Source organism: Solea senegalensis, linkage group LG12, assembly GCF_019176455.1.
Source record: "Solea senegalensis isolate Sse05_10M linkage group LG12, IFAPA_SoseM_1, whole genome shotgun sequence".
Taxonomy (NCBI): Eukaryota; Metazoa; Chordata; class Actinopteri; order Pleuronectiformes; family Soleidae; genus Solea; species Solea senegalensis.
The window spans coordinates 1,888,321-1,901,839 of record NC_058032.1 but is presented as its reverse complement, the minus strand read 5'-3'; the positions used below and the strand labels follow the sequence as shown (position 1 = coordinate 1,901,839).

The window sequence follows — 13,519 nt, the reverse complement described above, 5'->3', positions numbered from 1 at the left end:
CAGCCGAGCCACTTTAATAATCTGCCTCGTGCCATCGAGGAACACACGGCAATTGCTGCCGAGCTGAAATCGTTAATTGCGGCGGGCAATCGCGGGTCCATTGTTGAACATTTATGCAAATGAAACAGGGGCTTGTTTCTTACCCGTGCATGTCTGTGGGGAGATGTTAACGCTCGTGCGGTTTCAACTCTGCACAAAACAAAAGCATGGATCACTGTGAACTCGCTGTGTGAACTCGCTGTGTGAACTCGCTGTGTGAACTCGTTGTGTGAACTCGCCGGTGTTACTTATGTTTCTGTGTTTGTGCGTCTGTGCTCTCTCGGCCTGTGTCTGTGTGTACGAGGGCTGTCATGGTTTACAACCACTGTTACGCCGCGCGTCATCCCTACGACCCGTAGTCGTGTCCCTCGTTCACACACTGACAAAACACGTCACAACATTATTTATTATTATGTCTCTTACTATAAGTCACGCGAGGTTAAACACTGTGATTTAACAGCTAAGCTTTGTGAACCTTTTTCCGAAATCAACTCCACAACACTCTTGTGTCCCTCACAGGGAAGGATTAGCTTTTTTTAATCCATCCATTTTCACAGAAGAACAACAAAACACCAACGTTGACATTAGAAGGTCTGATGTGCTTTTAGGGCCTGAGGATTTTCAAATGTGACCACAGATTAGACGCAGGAATCACACACTCGGACGATTCCGGGGAGGAGATTCGGGTTCTCACAGAATCTCGCGTGATTTAACGTGACTTCAGAATACAAACAGACGTCGTCAGTCAATAGCTATATTGTGTGAGAAATGCCAAGAAAATGGCTGAGAACGGAGACGCAATAAACTCGGCTTGTACAAGATACGGTTCTAAACTTCTACTCACGCTGATGACGTTAAAATCGCGTCTGTTAATCCCACACTCTACAAGATAATTTGGCCACATAATCCGTTCAAATCAGCCGAAATCTGGCCCACTTATCCTCTACTGTGGGAGACATTCAGGTGAAAAAGTGACAGCCCTACTGCACATCGGTGTCTTCACGCGTCCGAGCCTCCGCTAGCATGACCTCCGCCGCACACCGTGTCCCAATCTGTATGCATTATGCTCTTGGCATTGCCTCTGTTTGTGTTTGCTGGTCGCGCCAAAGCTGAGCCTGCCCGACAGACGACCACGAAGAGGAGGAAACGGAAGAACTCGGCCAGCAGCGCCAACAGCAGCGTGGGCACGGCTGCCAGCAAGAAGCGCAGCCCCGCCACCAACTTCAGCCTCTCCAGTCAGGTACCTGTAAGCATCAGCTCCACTCCTGGTTTGCCTCTATCTTTTTTCCCTCTCTCTGTGTCTCTGTTTGATTTGCACATGAATTTCCTAATGGTTCTGCAGCTAATGGCTTCAATTTATTTGCAAAGTCAAACGTCTTTTCGCTGTGAGACAGACGAAAGCTCCGGGGACGAGTTTGAGAACACGAAAGACAGAAAACAGAAGAAAGCAGCGATCATAAAAAGTGACACAACTGACGTTAAAATCATCAAAGCAGCAAATAGCACAAGAGCTAAGTTTATAAATAACAAGTAGTAAAAAAGGTGAGGAACATTTCTTCTCCGTGTTGCTTTGTTCCAGGTTAAATTCCCTTAAATTATCAGAGTGTTTGCAGCAGGGCTCTCAAACTCAAACCACCTGGGGGCCAACGAGGGTCCAGTTTATCCGAATTTCAAAGTTAAAGTGTTTGTTCTATTAAAGAACGATACACAGATCCCAATAAAAACATATTTATGATGCAGATAACATCAAAGACATTTAAAAGTGTAATTCATATAACCTTAGCTATTATTATCATACAAAATATTACTCACTGTTCATGACAATAGCTAACATGTTCAAAATCTACAATATGTTTGTTTAAAGCCATAAATTCATAATACTTTTGTCTAAATTCACAATACTTTTGTTTCTTTTACACCCTACAGTTTTTATGCACTTTACAGTTCACAGTTTACTACATCTTTATTATTCATTACATCCCTTATCCTTAGATTATAATTGAATTCTTTGTATACTGTGTTGCTGCTTCTGCTACACTCTAATCTCCCAGTTTGGGATTCATAAATTACATCTATTCTATTCTATTTAATCCTATTTACTATTATATTCTGTATTCTGTAAGGGTAGTGGGCCAGTTTATATTAAGTGGCTGAGTTTGGGGCCACATGTGGCCCGCGTGCCGCAGCTTTGACCCCAGTGCTCAGCCAAGTGGCCATCGCCTCGAGGGTTAGAGGAAAAAAAGTGACACGCTGCTCTTTCTCAGACACCACGCTTTTTAAAAAAAGCCCTTGAGCCAGGCACTGAACTCGCAGCAGCTCACTGGAATCGCACTCGCACGCTCAGTCGAGCTTGAACTCGGCAGGATTTTAGATTTCAGATTTGCCCAAACGAGACAAAAGCTTGATTTAAACGTTCACATGGTCAAAGACAATGCACATTTATGTCAGTTTCCGTCCACTGCGGTCACTGTAAGTTAAATGAAATCGACAGTCAGTTACTGTACATGCACAGGTCAAGTTCAAGGTCAAGTTTATTCATTAAGCACTTTTAAAAACAACCTACGTTCACCAGTGTGCTTTAAATAAAGTTGAATTAAACAAAAACTGATCAAATTAGTAAGTACAGCATTACAAACAACAGACATAATATCATCAATAATAAAAGGGAGGGGACAGTGTTAATTGCAACCTAATTAGGATGAGAATAAATAAATAGATAATACCAACAATTAAGTCATGTAATGAACTTTGTTTCTAAAGCACTTTACAAAATAAAAGCATGACACACAAAGCATTAATGCATGAAAATACTGAAAAGAATCTACAGAGAAGATTGAAAATAACAAAGCAAGTAGAACAAAAAAAAACATAAATCAAGGACATTTATGTTCTTGTTTCAGTCTAATATTTGTTATTGTTTGTTTGTTGTTGTCATGTCAGTCACGTCTTTCCCTAAACTTCATTCCCTTCTTTATTCACTGAATCTGTTCCCCGCTGCTCTCGCAGTTCATTTGCATCATGCAGGGTTTTTTTTACTGTGTTTTTATTATCCTGTGTTTATATTCAGAGTTTGAACGTCTGATTCGGAAAACACTTGACACAGTTTTGAGGTTAAGCAGCCGCTAGAGTCGAGTCTTAGTCCGTACTCTTTCTCATTATACATATATAATACTGTATTTATACATATTTATACATGTATATATATACATATATATATATGTATAATTACAAAACTCCAAAGTGATCACACGGTGGCAGCAGCAGCAGCAAGCATTTAGTGAGTGGACTTTACGTCTGTTTGCAGAAATGATGACATTTGAGAGGTTTCTTGAATGCTCCTCTTAGCTCAACACGCTCTAAATCCATGGTTCTCAAATTGTGGTACACTAGCTTCTCCCTGTGGTACTTCAGAAATACTGTTGTGTAGAAAATGAAACAAATATATAGAATAATTAGAGTGGCCTTATCTTAATCTAATCTCAGTGCACCAGTGTGTGAAGTATAATGTGAGGAAGAGTCTGTCGCTGACTTTGCGCGCCCTATTTACCACCACTGTATTTTATTTTTTAACGTTTAACGGCGATAACCATTATAACATTATGTTGTTATAATGTTTTTTTTTGTCTTTTGTGTGTTAATTAATTAAATAATTAAAGTGACGGCCGACGTTCATGGTTCCCGTCACTGTCACTGTGAACGTGTCGACACGCGAGGAGAACGAGTGTGAAAATGTCGTAGTTACTCAGAGTTTAATAAAAAGTTTCCTGTGATAGAAAACATGCCATTATTAGGAGGTATTTTATGATATGGACTGAAGGGTCACGCATGTGCACACATTATGGCACAAACCAGATTTTCCTGGCATTTTTGGCTGTAATTATAAATAATCTACAGCTCCCATCTGCACACACACAGTCTGTAATGTCCCTCGTAGTCACCTGTCCTGTCACCTTTTGTGATTTTCTGCCCATTTCTCTCCATCTCACACACACACACACACACACACACACACAGGTTCAGCATGTGCATTTCAGTTGTTTTCTCTCAGTTTGGCTCAGCTCCAGCGCTCATTATCACCGATATCTGTATACACCCTCCACCCCCAGCCCAGCCCTCCTTCACATGCACAATATACTCCTCCCCAACACCACACACATTACACACACACACACACATTACACACACAGAGCAGCCGTGGCACTCACGCCTTGCATTCACACGCCTCTTAAAGACTGGCAGCGTGGCTGCTTACATGCTGGTTACATATGTTGCGCGCCTGCTGTCTTTGTCTGAGAAGTTGTTCGTTTGTGGCTGAGCACGAGGCTACGTGAGCCCAATGACAATCAGGAGTGGACCCTTACAGGGGAGGGGGGGAGAGGAGGAGTGGGGGAAGGAAGGTGGGAGGGAGGGAGGGAGGGAGGGAGGGTGTTGAGGGGAGGAGGGCGTGGATAGAATGATCAACACTGACCTCTAGTGGTTTGAGTGAAGTGTTCAGAGTGTGTTGTTCCTGTGAGCACGTGGGCCCAGCAGCAGTGTCAGTCACTCAGTGGGTGGACACATGCTGTGGACAGACAGACAGACAGACAGACAGATGCATCACTGGAGGAAACAGTCAGGTTGTGTCATGTGTTTTGAAGTCTCGCATTTGAACATTTCCGTCCTTTTAAACTCTTTAAACTTTAAATGTGCCCTTAAAAACAACCATATCTGTGTTCGGCTACTGTAGAAAACACATTTTTGGACGTTAAATAAGTGTCAACTTGTAAAATAAACACTTTTTTTCAATTTACTATTGATAAGCACAGATAAAATGTCTTATTTTTTTATTTTATAGTTGCTGGTAAACTGGTTTTCAGGAGAATGTTTATGGAACATCAAGGAACCTAAAGAATTACTCTGATTTTGTTCTTATTGAACTATGAAAAGGCAAAAATCTTGCATTGGTAAGATGTGGTGAGATAAGATAAGAGAATCAGGTAAAGTAAGATTTTTATATTAAACTCCCATCAGGGGTAAATTCATTAAGTTGCATTTATTATTATTGTTATTATTATTATTATTATTATTATCATCAGCATTATTATTATTATTATTATCATTATTGTTATTATTATTATTCTTATTATTCTTCTTATTATTATTATTATTATTGGTAATAAGTGGCAGCTACACTCTCATAAATGATTCACATTCACATTCATTCACATTATAAATCAAGAGAAAAGAGCAATTGTGCCCGACGTAGCGACTCATTCACAGCCATATCTGAAACATCTGATATTATCATTTTTAACTGGTAATCAAAAAGTTTTTCAACAGATGTTTGGTGAATTAATTAAAACTTAAATTTTATCTGAGTTAGTTAAAAAAAAAAAACATGCACATCAATGTGAACTAAATTTGTTTGGGGACCCCCAAAAAAACTCTGGCTACCCAACCAGTGCTTGGGAACCAAGTGCTAATCCCTGCTTAATTAATGAGTAAGTAAATAAATGAGTAAATGGCTGAAACCACAGTGAGTGGAGAGGAGAGCGAGGTGTTCACCACTGCACCGGCACCCATTCACAGCCTCGCCACTTAGCTTAGCACAAAGGCTAACTCCTAACGAGATGAGTAGACGAGTAGACAGCATTAATTAGCTCACAATTAGCGCTCCCCACAGTCTCTGCCAGAGAGATTTTTTTTTTATTTGTTTTATTTTTTGGGGACCCAGAATTGGCTCGAGGTAGGTTGTGAGGAGGTTGTCAGGAGGTTGTGAGGAGGTTGTCAGGAGGTTGTCAGGCGTCCTCACACAGGAACAGATGGTGAACGCGAGGCTTGTTGGCAATCAGCACGTTTTTAGCTAATGACTCAATTAGCTATGCAAATTGACAAATCAGTGTGGATATTGTCATTTAGTTGAAAAGCTCACCTAAATTAATTAGCCTGATTAAGGCATAGTGGGGTGTGGAAGTGGTCGCTGAGGGGGTTTTTGGGGGGGTGGCTTGAATAAATACAGACGCTGCTTCTAGCCCCCCCATTGGTGGTCTTCATCACAGTGTGTGTGTGTGTGTGTGTTAGTGTTGTTTGTTTGTTTGTTTACATCCTTGTGTGTTTTGAGTGATCAAATCTGGGTTCGCGTGTCTAAATTTGACAAATACTGTGATATTTTCTTTAAAGGGAGCGGTTTCACACATTAAAATCATTGCGACGCTGCGGCTGTATTTGTTTTATTCACATTTGTGTCAATATTTTCAAACGGTACTTTTTAAGAAGCAAATAAAGTATTGATTTAATCATTCAGAAATATTGTACTTTATTCTTTGAAAATACACGTGTTCTGTGGGCGGCCTTAGGAAGCTGCTTGCTGATTGGCTACCGAGTTTTGGTGCGTGTGTGTGTGTGTGTGTGTGTGTTCGATCTCCCGAGCCACGGAGTGTTGACACACATGACCAGCGAAGCGTGCGCTCCATTTAACTGCGGCTTCTTCCCATGGTGCTGTTGGCGGCGCTGCATGGGGCTAATATGTAACGTGAACTGTCTTCAGTAGTTAGTTGTGAGCCACTGGACTGAACTCAAACTAGTCCACTCAACTACAGCAGAACCTTCTCCACTGACTGATGCTTTAAACAGCGTTCCCACACGTCCTGGAAAACCTGGGAAACGATTGAGCGATTTAGCTGTCATGGAAAACATAATATTTTATTTTAATATATTAGAAACACTTAAGTTATCCTTAACCCTCAGAGCATTCATGTTACACAGCATTCATGTTACACATATATGTATATATATATATATATATATATATATATATACATATATATATATATATATACACATACATATACACTAGCTTGCCATAGTTATGTTTGACATGTTACATTATGTTATGTTATTATAAAGACGGAAACAGGTATTATCTGATTTTTCTCCCCATTCTTTGATGAATTGTTTAGTTTTGTACATTTTGTTACAGGAAAATGTGTAAAAATAAATAAAAAAATTAGTAAATGATGTACAACAGACTCACATATAAATATATATATATATATATATATATATATATATACAAGGAAAAATAAATAGGAATTCACGTCAATAATCTCACCATGTGAGGAATTCCTCCCGAGTTACGTAAAAAAGAAAAAGAAAAGCCTCTGAAGTGTTATCAGGAATCCTTGACATCACGAGAGTCACAGAGAGAGAAGCGCTGATAATGGATAAATCTCTCGCTCTCCTTCCCTGCGTTGACCCCGCTGTGAGACGACCGTCCATGTGAAATATGTCTGACATGATGAGTATCGATCAGGGCGGAGGGAACAGAATCCACTCCTCTGTGCGGGAAGGTTTCATTTGCACAAAGTGCTTGGAGAGGGTTTTCACTCTGTGGATGGCTACACACACACACACACACACACACACACACACACACACACACAAGCAGCAGCTTCCATGTTGATGCAGGAAAATACACAGAAAATAAAGAAGATACTTCAGCGTGAAAACGTCACGAGTCACGTATTTGTGGCAGTTTACGACCTCGTCGCGTTATTTTCACAATTAAACGGTAAAAAAATGACACAACAAACATCTGAATAATGCAAATGTTATTTATCCTTTCACTCTGTGTTTACTTGATTAGTTTAGATAGAACATTTCTTCTTTGGTCATGTTTGCCTGCATTACAGCGGATTATAATCTGTGTACTGTGATTTAAAGTTGCTAATTTAGAGAATATAAATCATGTGAGCGGTCAGAGGGTTGAGAAACATGTTCCACTATTTATAAACACTGTGAATGTAGCATGTGATCAAACAGGCAAAGATGAGTCCTTATAAAAGTGTGTTATATATCCATTTAAATAAGAATTAGTCAGGGTTACGTGCGTGAACTACTATTTCACTACTATTTGACTTTTGCATTCACCACTGAAAATAGATGACTAATGGTCATTTATTGTCATCCTATTCATCCACATTCATGACAAATGATATTCGACTGTACACGGAACAGACTGTCAGTGACATTTAAGGTGATCTACAGCTCAAAAGAAAATCTTCATTTCTTTCTGTGAAGGTGATTCATAAAAATGATTGAACTGCATGTGAAAGCCGACGTTCAAAAAGGATCAAATCATTAAATAAAAGCTCAACTTTAAGGACACGGTGTGAACACACGCTTACTACTGCTCGTCATACATGAACAAAGTTTTAAAACTTTTAAAAAAAGAGTGTAAAAGGCAAATAAACACAAAGTGCTGCACAAACAATATGAACAGAAATATGGAACTTAGAAAAACAATAAAACACAATATCTAAATAGAGTAAATTTAGAATAAGCCATGCATACACAAACACAAAAACAGAGGGTTTATTGCTCAACCAGAGATGTGACCTTTGGAAACAACAACATTCATAAATCTGTCTCTCTCCCTGTCTCTCTCTCCAGGACGTGATGGTGGTGGGCGAGCCGACCCTGATGGGCGGCGAGTTCGGGGACGAGGACGAGCGCCTGATCACGCGCCTGGAGAACACGCAGTACGACGCCACCAACGGCCTGGACGACGAGGACGACTTCAACAGCTCCCCGGCTCTGGGCAACAGCGCCCCCTGGAGCAGCAAACCGCCCGCCGCCCAGGACAGCAAGCCCGAGAGCACAGCGCCGCAGCCCTCGCAGTAAAAAAACAAACAAACAGAAGACGGAGAAGAGAACAACAAACAGAAGGACGTTTTTTTTAAAAAGCAAGCGCTTCTACGCCTCGCAACATTTTACCGAATCACAAAAATCCCCCTCTCACAGACATGAAATGCATACCAGTCTGTATGCAGCTGTAATGTAAAATAAAGGAAGACTATGCTTCTTCTTCTTCTTCTTCTTCTTCTCCTCCTTCTTCCCCCCCCTCCCCTTTTTGTCTCTCGTGAATGAGAAGTCCAGATCAGAATCACCTCCTCGGACCGCGGCCGCTACGAGCCTCTCGTCTGGTGGAATAAGCGGCAGCCGTGATTGGTTGACCCGCAGGTCACGAGTCATCACGCCGTCAATAGACAGTGGAAAGAAAAGAGGAATAAAAACAACAAACAAAACCGTCGACTCAACCTGAAGACGAAGGCGAGGTGTGTGTGTGTGTGTGTGTGTGCGTGCGCGTTTCGTGGAAAACCTCGTGTCGTTTCGTTTCGTTTCCACTTTCACTGAAGACGGAATAAAAAGTTTCTACGGACGAGCGGGAAAATCCCGTCCTGGGACGGATCATTTTTTGGTTTTTCGGTCTCAGATGGTGATTTCATGCAAACCAGTCTGATTGTGTTTCGTCGTCTCTTGGTATTTTTGCTTCTCTCTCAGAATCCTTTGCAATCACGTTGTAATCTGTTGCCGATCAGTGTGTGGACTTGACCTTTTTTAACCCCCTCTCCCGCTCCTTATCAAAAATTGAATTCTTTCCCTTTAACGACCTACTCCCAAACTGATATTAAAGCCTTCTCCTGCATGATTTTATAGGGTTTTTAAATTTCATTTGATATGTGTGTACTTTTTAAAAATTGCATCGCTCTCTGAGTTTGTTCCTTCTTTGGGTTTCGTCAGTTTGGGAAACACTGTTGCAAGGTTTGTAGCTCTGTAAATAGAGGTGGAATCTACTTTGTCCACTGAAAGCAGTTTGGATATGGCAGCTGTTTTTGTTTTGTACAGGAGGTTCAGATTTCTGTCGGGTGGTTTGGATGGACGCTGCTTTTTTTTTCCCCCTCTTGTCGGAATCCAACTCTTTTCAAGTGTTCGTCGTTCCTCTTTTAGCTAGTGCACAACCAAAGCCACACCTTTAGTAAAGCACCGCGCGGTCACACGCTCATATCTCCCGTCTATTCTGTGACGCCAATTTTTACACGAATGAAAAAGGAAACAATGCGCAGATGAAATCCCAGCCACCCCACAGAAACGTCTCGAGATCCCCGCGTTTGTGTTCACGATTGTTCTTTAATCTTTAATCAAACTGATTCTATATTCCTGATCTGTTCTGTTGGACCTTTGTCAGGCGAGCGAAAGCAACAGCGGACGGTCTTTACACAACTGGGTATTTATTTGTGCATTTGTAAGGAAGCTAACACATTTCTAAATATGTTTGAGGCTAGTATTATTAGACACCATTTGTACATTATATAGCAGAGGTGTTCTGTGTCATATCTGATGTCTGGTATGTATGCTTTACCATTTATGTGTGCCAATAAACCGTGCTTACAAAGGAAGTGGGATTTAGTTTACATGCGTTACTGTATGTGCATGTAAATATCATCTATTCACGTTGAGTGGTTTGAGAAGGAGACATAAAAGTAGACCCCCAGGTGAAGTGGCCCCCTTTTGTATTTTTTTTTTTTGTGTGTCCTGCCCAACATGAGTGAAAAGTCCTTGAAGTGCTCAGAAAAACCGACAGTCAACATTTCCATGGCAACTGGACGTCTACATCTGCCGAGGAAGAGGAGACGTGTGCGTCATGACTCAGAAGAGCTGGGAGGTGGATGATGATGATGATGATGATGACGAAAAGATCTCTGTGGCACCGGCCGTGTTTTTTTATTCCCACTTTCAGTTTTCCGTGGAGAGAATCGTGGCATCCGAGATCAGAAATCACATCCAACTCTTCCTCCATTTGTGATGAAGTCTCATAGAAAATGACTCCAATGTAACGTCTAATTATGACGCTGGTCATTTTTCTAAATAACCGTATGTAAAGAATCCATGTACCTGGTACTCAAGATAATGAAGAGCATTCTGGGAAATGTAGAACATCTCTCTGTGATAAATATGTACAACTTTGCAGGGACGTGTTTGATAACATTTGAATTTTAGGATGTTGGACATTCACTGATTGAGCTACATGTAACCATGGATTTAATTTGATAGCATCTCTGTCCCTCGACAGAGTAAAGTAAAGGTCTGCTTTATTTAAAACACCAAGAAAAGAAAAGTGAAGTACAAAACTGGAACAGGAAGTTGAGCAAAGTTATCCAGAAAAGTAGAAATGTGAGCCTCTCTGCTGTTGTTGGGTAGACTTTAACCCCAGGATGGTTTGATGGAACTTTGGCGACACCAAGTGGACAAAGTGGTACTGCAACAACATCAAACTGTGTAGACAAAGAGCAGCAGCTCCATGTAGCTTTAGGTGTGGGTAGAATTGGCTTCTATATTATTTTATGTATAAATCATTCACTGACCACTAAATTACATTGATTTCATAATTTAAATTATTGTGAAAAATGAGAAGAATGAGTTTCTTTTTCTCTGTACAAACATCCTGAAGACATGTCTGTAAGACGATATGTTCAAACCAAAATCAATAAATGACAATCTGGGAATCTATAGCACTGATAAAAAAAGAAAAAACAGCATTCCAGAATCATTTAAAATATAAATCATAAGGTAAGCTCACGTCTGCCTTTATTATCCCCAAGGGTCAATTTAATGTTGTTGTGCAGTCAGCAGTGATCACACACGTCCAACAGGAAAGAAAAAAACTAAATAAATCTTAATTAGGAGCACTCTGCTGATCACTTTATTAGGAACACAGATCACGTCCATTACAGCAATGTGAAACTAACAAAACAAAAAAAAACATCAAGAGTTTAAATCCTGCAAGCGACATGAAGAAGAAGCCTTTTAACGACACATTTGAAACGACATTAAGCAAATAAATCAATGAATATAACACTTCTCAAAACAAACGTTACAAACTGCTTTACGAATAAAAACACACATCAAAAATAATAATATATACAAACAAAGACGTTTAACATTTAAAAAAAAGATCTTGATGAAATAATTATGTAATAATAATAAAATAATATATAATAATAATAATAATAATGAAACACTGAAAAAATAGAGTTAGGTGATGGAGAAATGAAAAATTAAGAAAGCTGTTCCCTAAAGACATTACTTTCACTTTCACAGCACTTCCTGTTAAGTGTCACGTTTTGAAAATGATTCACGAACCCCGTGTTTGTCGTCTTCCATTATCTCTAACACTGTTGTCGCCCTCTGCTGGACAACTTGACTTCAAACAGTGCGATGTGCTTCTAGGCTGCAAATGTTTTGAACTCAAAACTGTTTTTTTTCAAAGGTTTGAGTTTAAACTCCCCCCCCAAACACAAAAGGTCAAAAGGTCACTGAGGTTTTTGTTGTATGCACGTCAGTCAATGCACTCCAGTCCGTCTGTCAGTCCACTGCTCCTGTCAAGTGGATTTCTTTCCGTGTCACTCACTTACCTACTTATGACTTTTATGTGTTGATAAACGTACATGTTTTGCGTCGGGTGTTGTTGGATATGAACGTCTGCCTCTGTGAGCAGCACATACAGGAAGTGGCAGTAGAGGAGAAAGAGGAGGAAACAGTAAAAAAACGACCTCTCTCTCCTCTGTCGGAGGTTGGTGCGAGTGGTCAGAGAATTGGTGAGTACGTTTGTGAACGTCCTGTCCAGCAACCAAGGCAAACAGTTGGTTTGACCGTCTGGACGCCTCCTGGTGTCAGACAGATTTCCTCTGTGCAGGTGGAGGCTAACACACACACACACACCTACACTGCTTATTATACGATGCAAGGCCACCGGACCGGGAAGAGAAGAGGGGGTTGGTTGGGGGAGGGGGATGAACGGATCAGGAATGATGGAGGACGGAGAGAGACAAGAGAACGAGACACGGATGAGAAAACAAAGAAAGAAACAAGCAAACGTACAACAACTGTATCAATACAGCTGTAATTAACTTCTGGTTTCAACCCCAAGGTTGAACAGACCTTGTACATGTGTGTGACTGTGAGTGTGTGTAAGTTTTAAGAGGCTGGAATCTCCCGACGACAGTAAAAACAAATCTCCCTCAAGGTTTCGTCAAAACCAGTCGTAGCTAAACTGCCAGCAGACATCTTACTACCAGTTTTAAACATTTAAAACACTCTCCATTTGTCATTCTGTGTCAAAAAGTTTCCTCTAGGTCTGGAGATAACTATAACGGGGCTTGTGTGGGATCTGTAATGTGTACGTCTTTGTGTTACAGCGGACTACACCTGGTCTCGAGTGGTGCACAGAATTCGACGTCTAAAGCCGCCTTGTATTTAATCCACTGGGCATTGGGCTTGTTGTCAATCTCAGTGAGTTGGGTGTCTCGTTACAGCTTGCCTCCTTATATGCTTCCTTATATGCTTCCTTCCTTGTGTCTTGTTCACCTTCACACAATTGAATCTCTGCGTGAGATGACATCTCGTCGTGTTTACATCATTTTTACCCAGGCAACAAATGCCACGAATAATACAGCAAACGTCAGGATTCCAAAGAGCACCTGTGTGTGAGATTAACACAAAGACCCGGCAGCAATTCCACTTCATTGCCCTCAAGTGTTTTTTTGATTCTAGTTTTGTTTCAGTCGTTTTTGTGTTTGACTTTGAGTTATTTGTTTTATTATTATGTTTTAGTATCAGTGCCCCATGGGCACTAGCCAGGTTTCCTTCCTGGCATTTAAAA

The 13,519-nt window shown here is 40.6% G+C and overlaps 1 protein-coding gene across 3 annotated transcripts in view; it reads left to right on the top strand.

Annotated features, from left to right (window-relative positions):
• Positions 1–10,256, top strand: part of ldb2a (LIM domain binding 2a) — a 97,379-nt gene extending 87,123 nt beyond the window's left edge. For 2 of the 3 annotated variants that reach the window (XM_044040163.1, XM_044040160.1), the window contains 2 exons: positions 1,137–1,285; positions 8,470–10,256. In XM_044040163.1, coding sequence (XP_043896098.1) covers positions 1,137–1,285; positions 8,470–8,700 — 380 coding nt within the window. In that variant the 3' untranslated portion in view covers positions 8,701–10,256. The remainder of the gene's footprint in view (positions 1–1,136; positions 1,286–8,469) is intronic. The other variant, XM_044040162.1, reaches the window with a different exon arrangement.
• Positions 10,257–13,519: the final 3,263 nt, after the last annotated feature.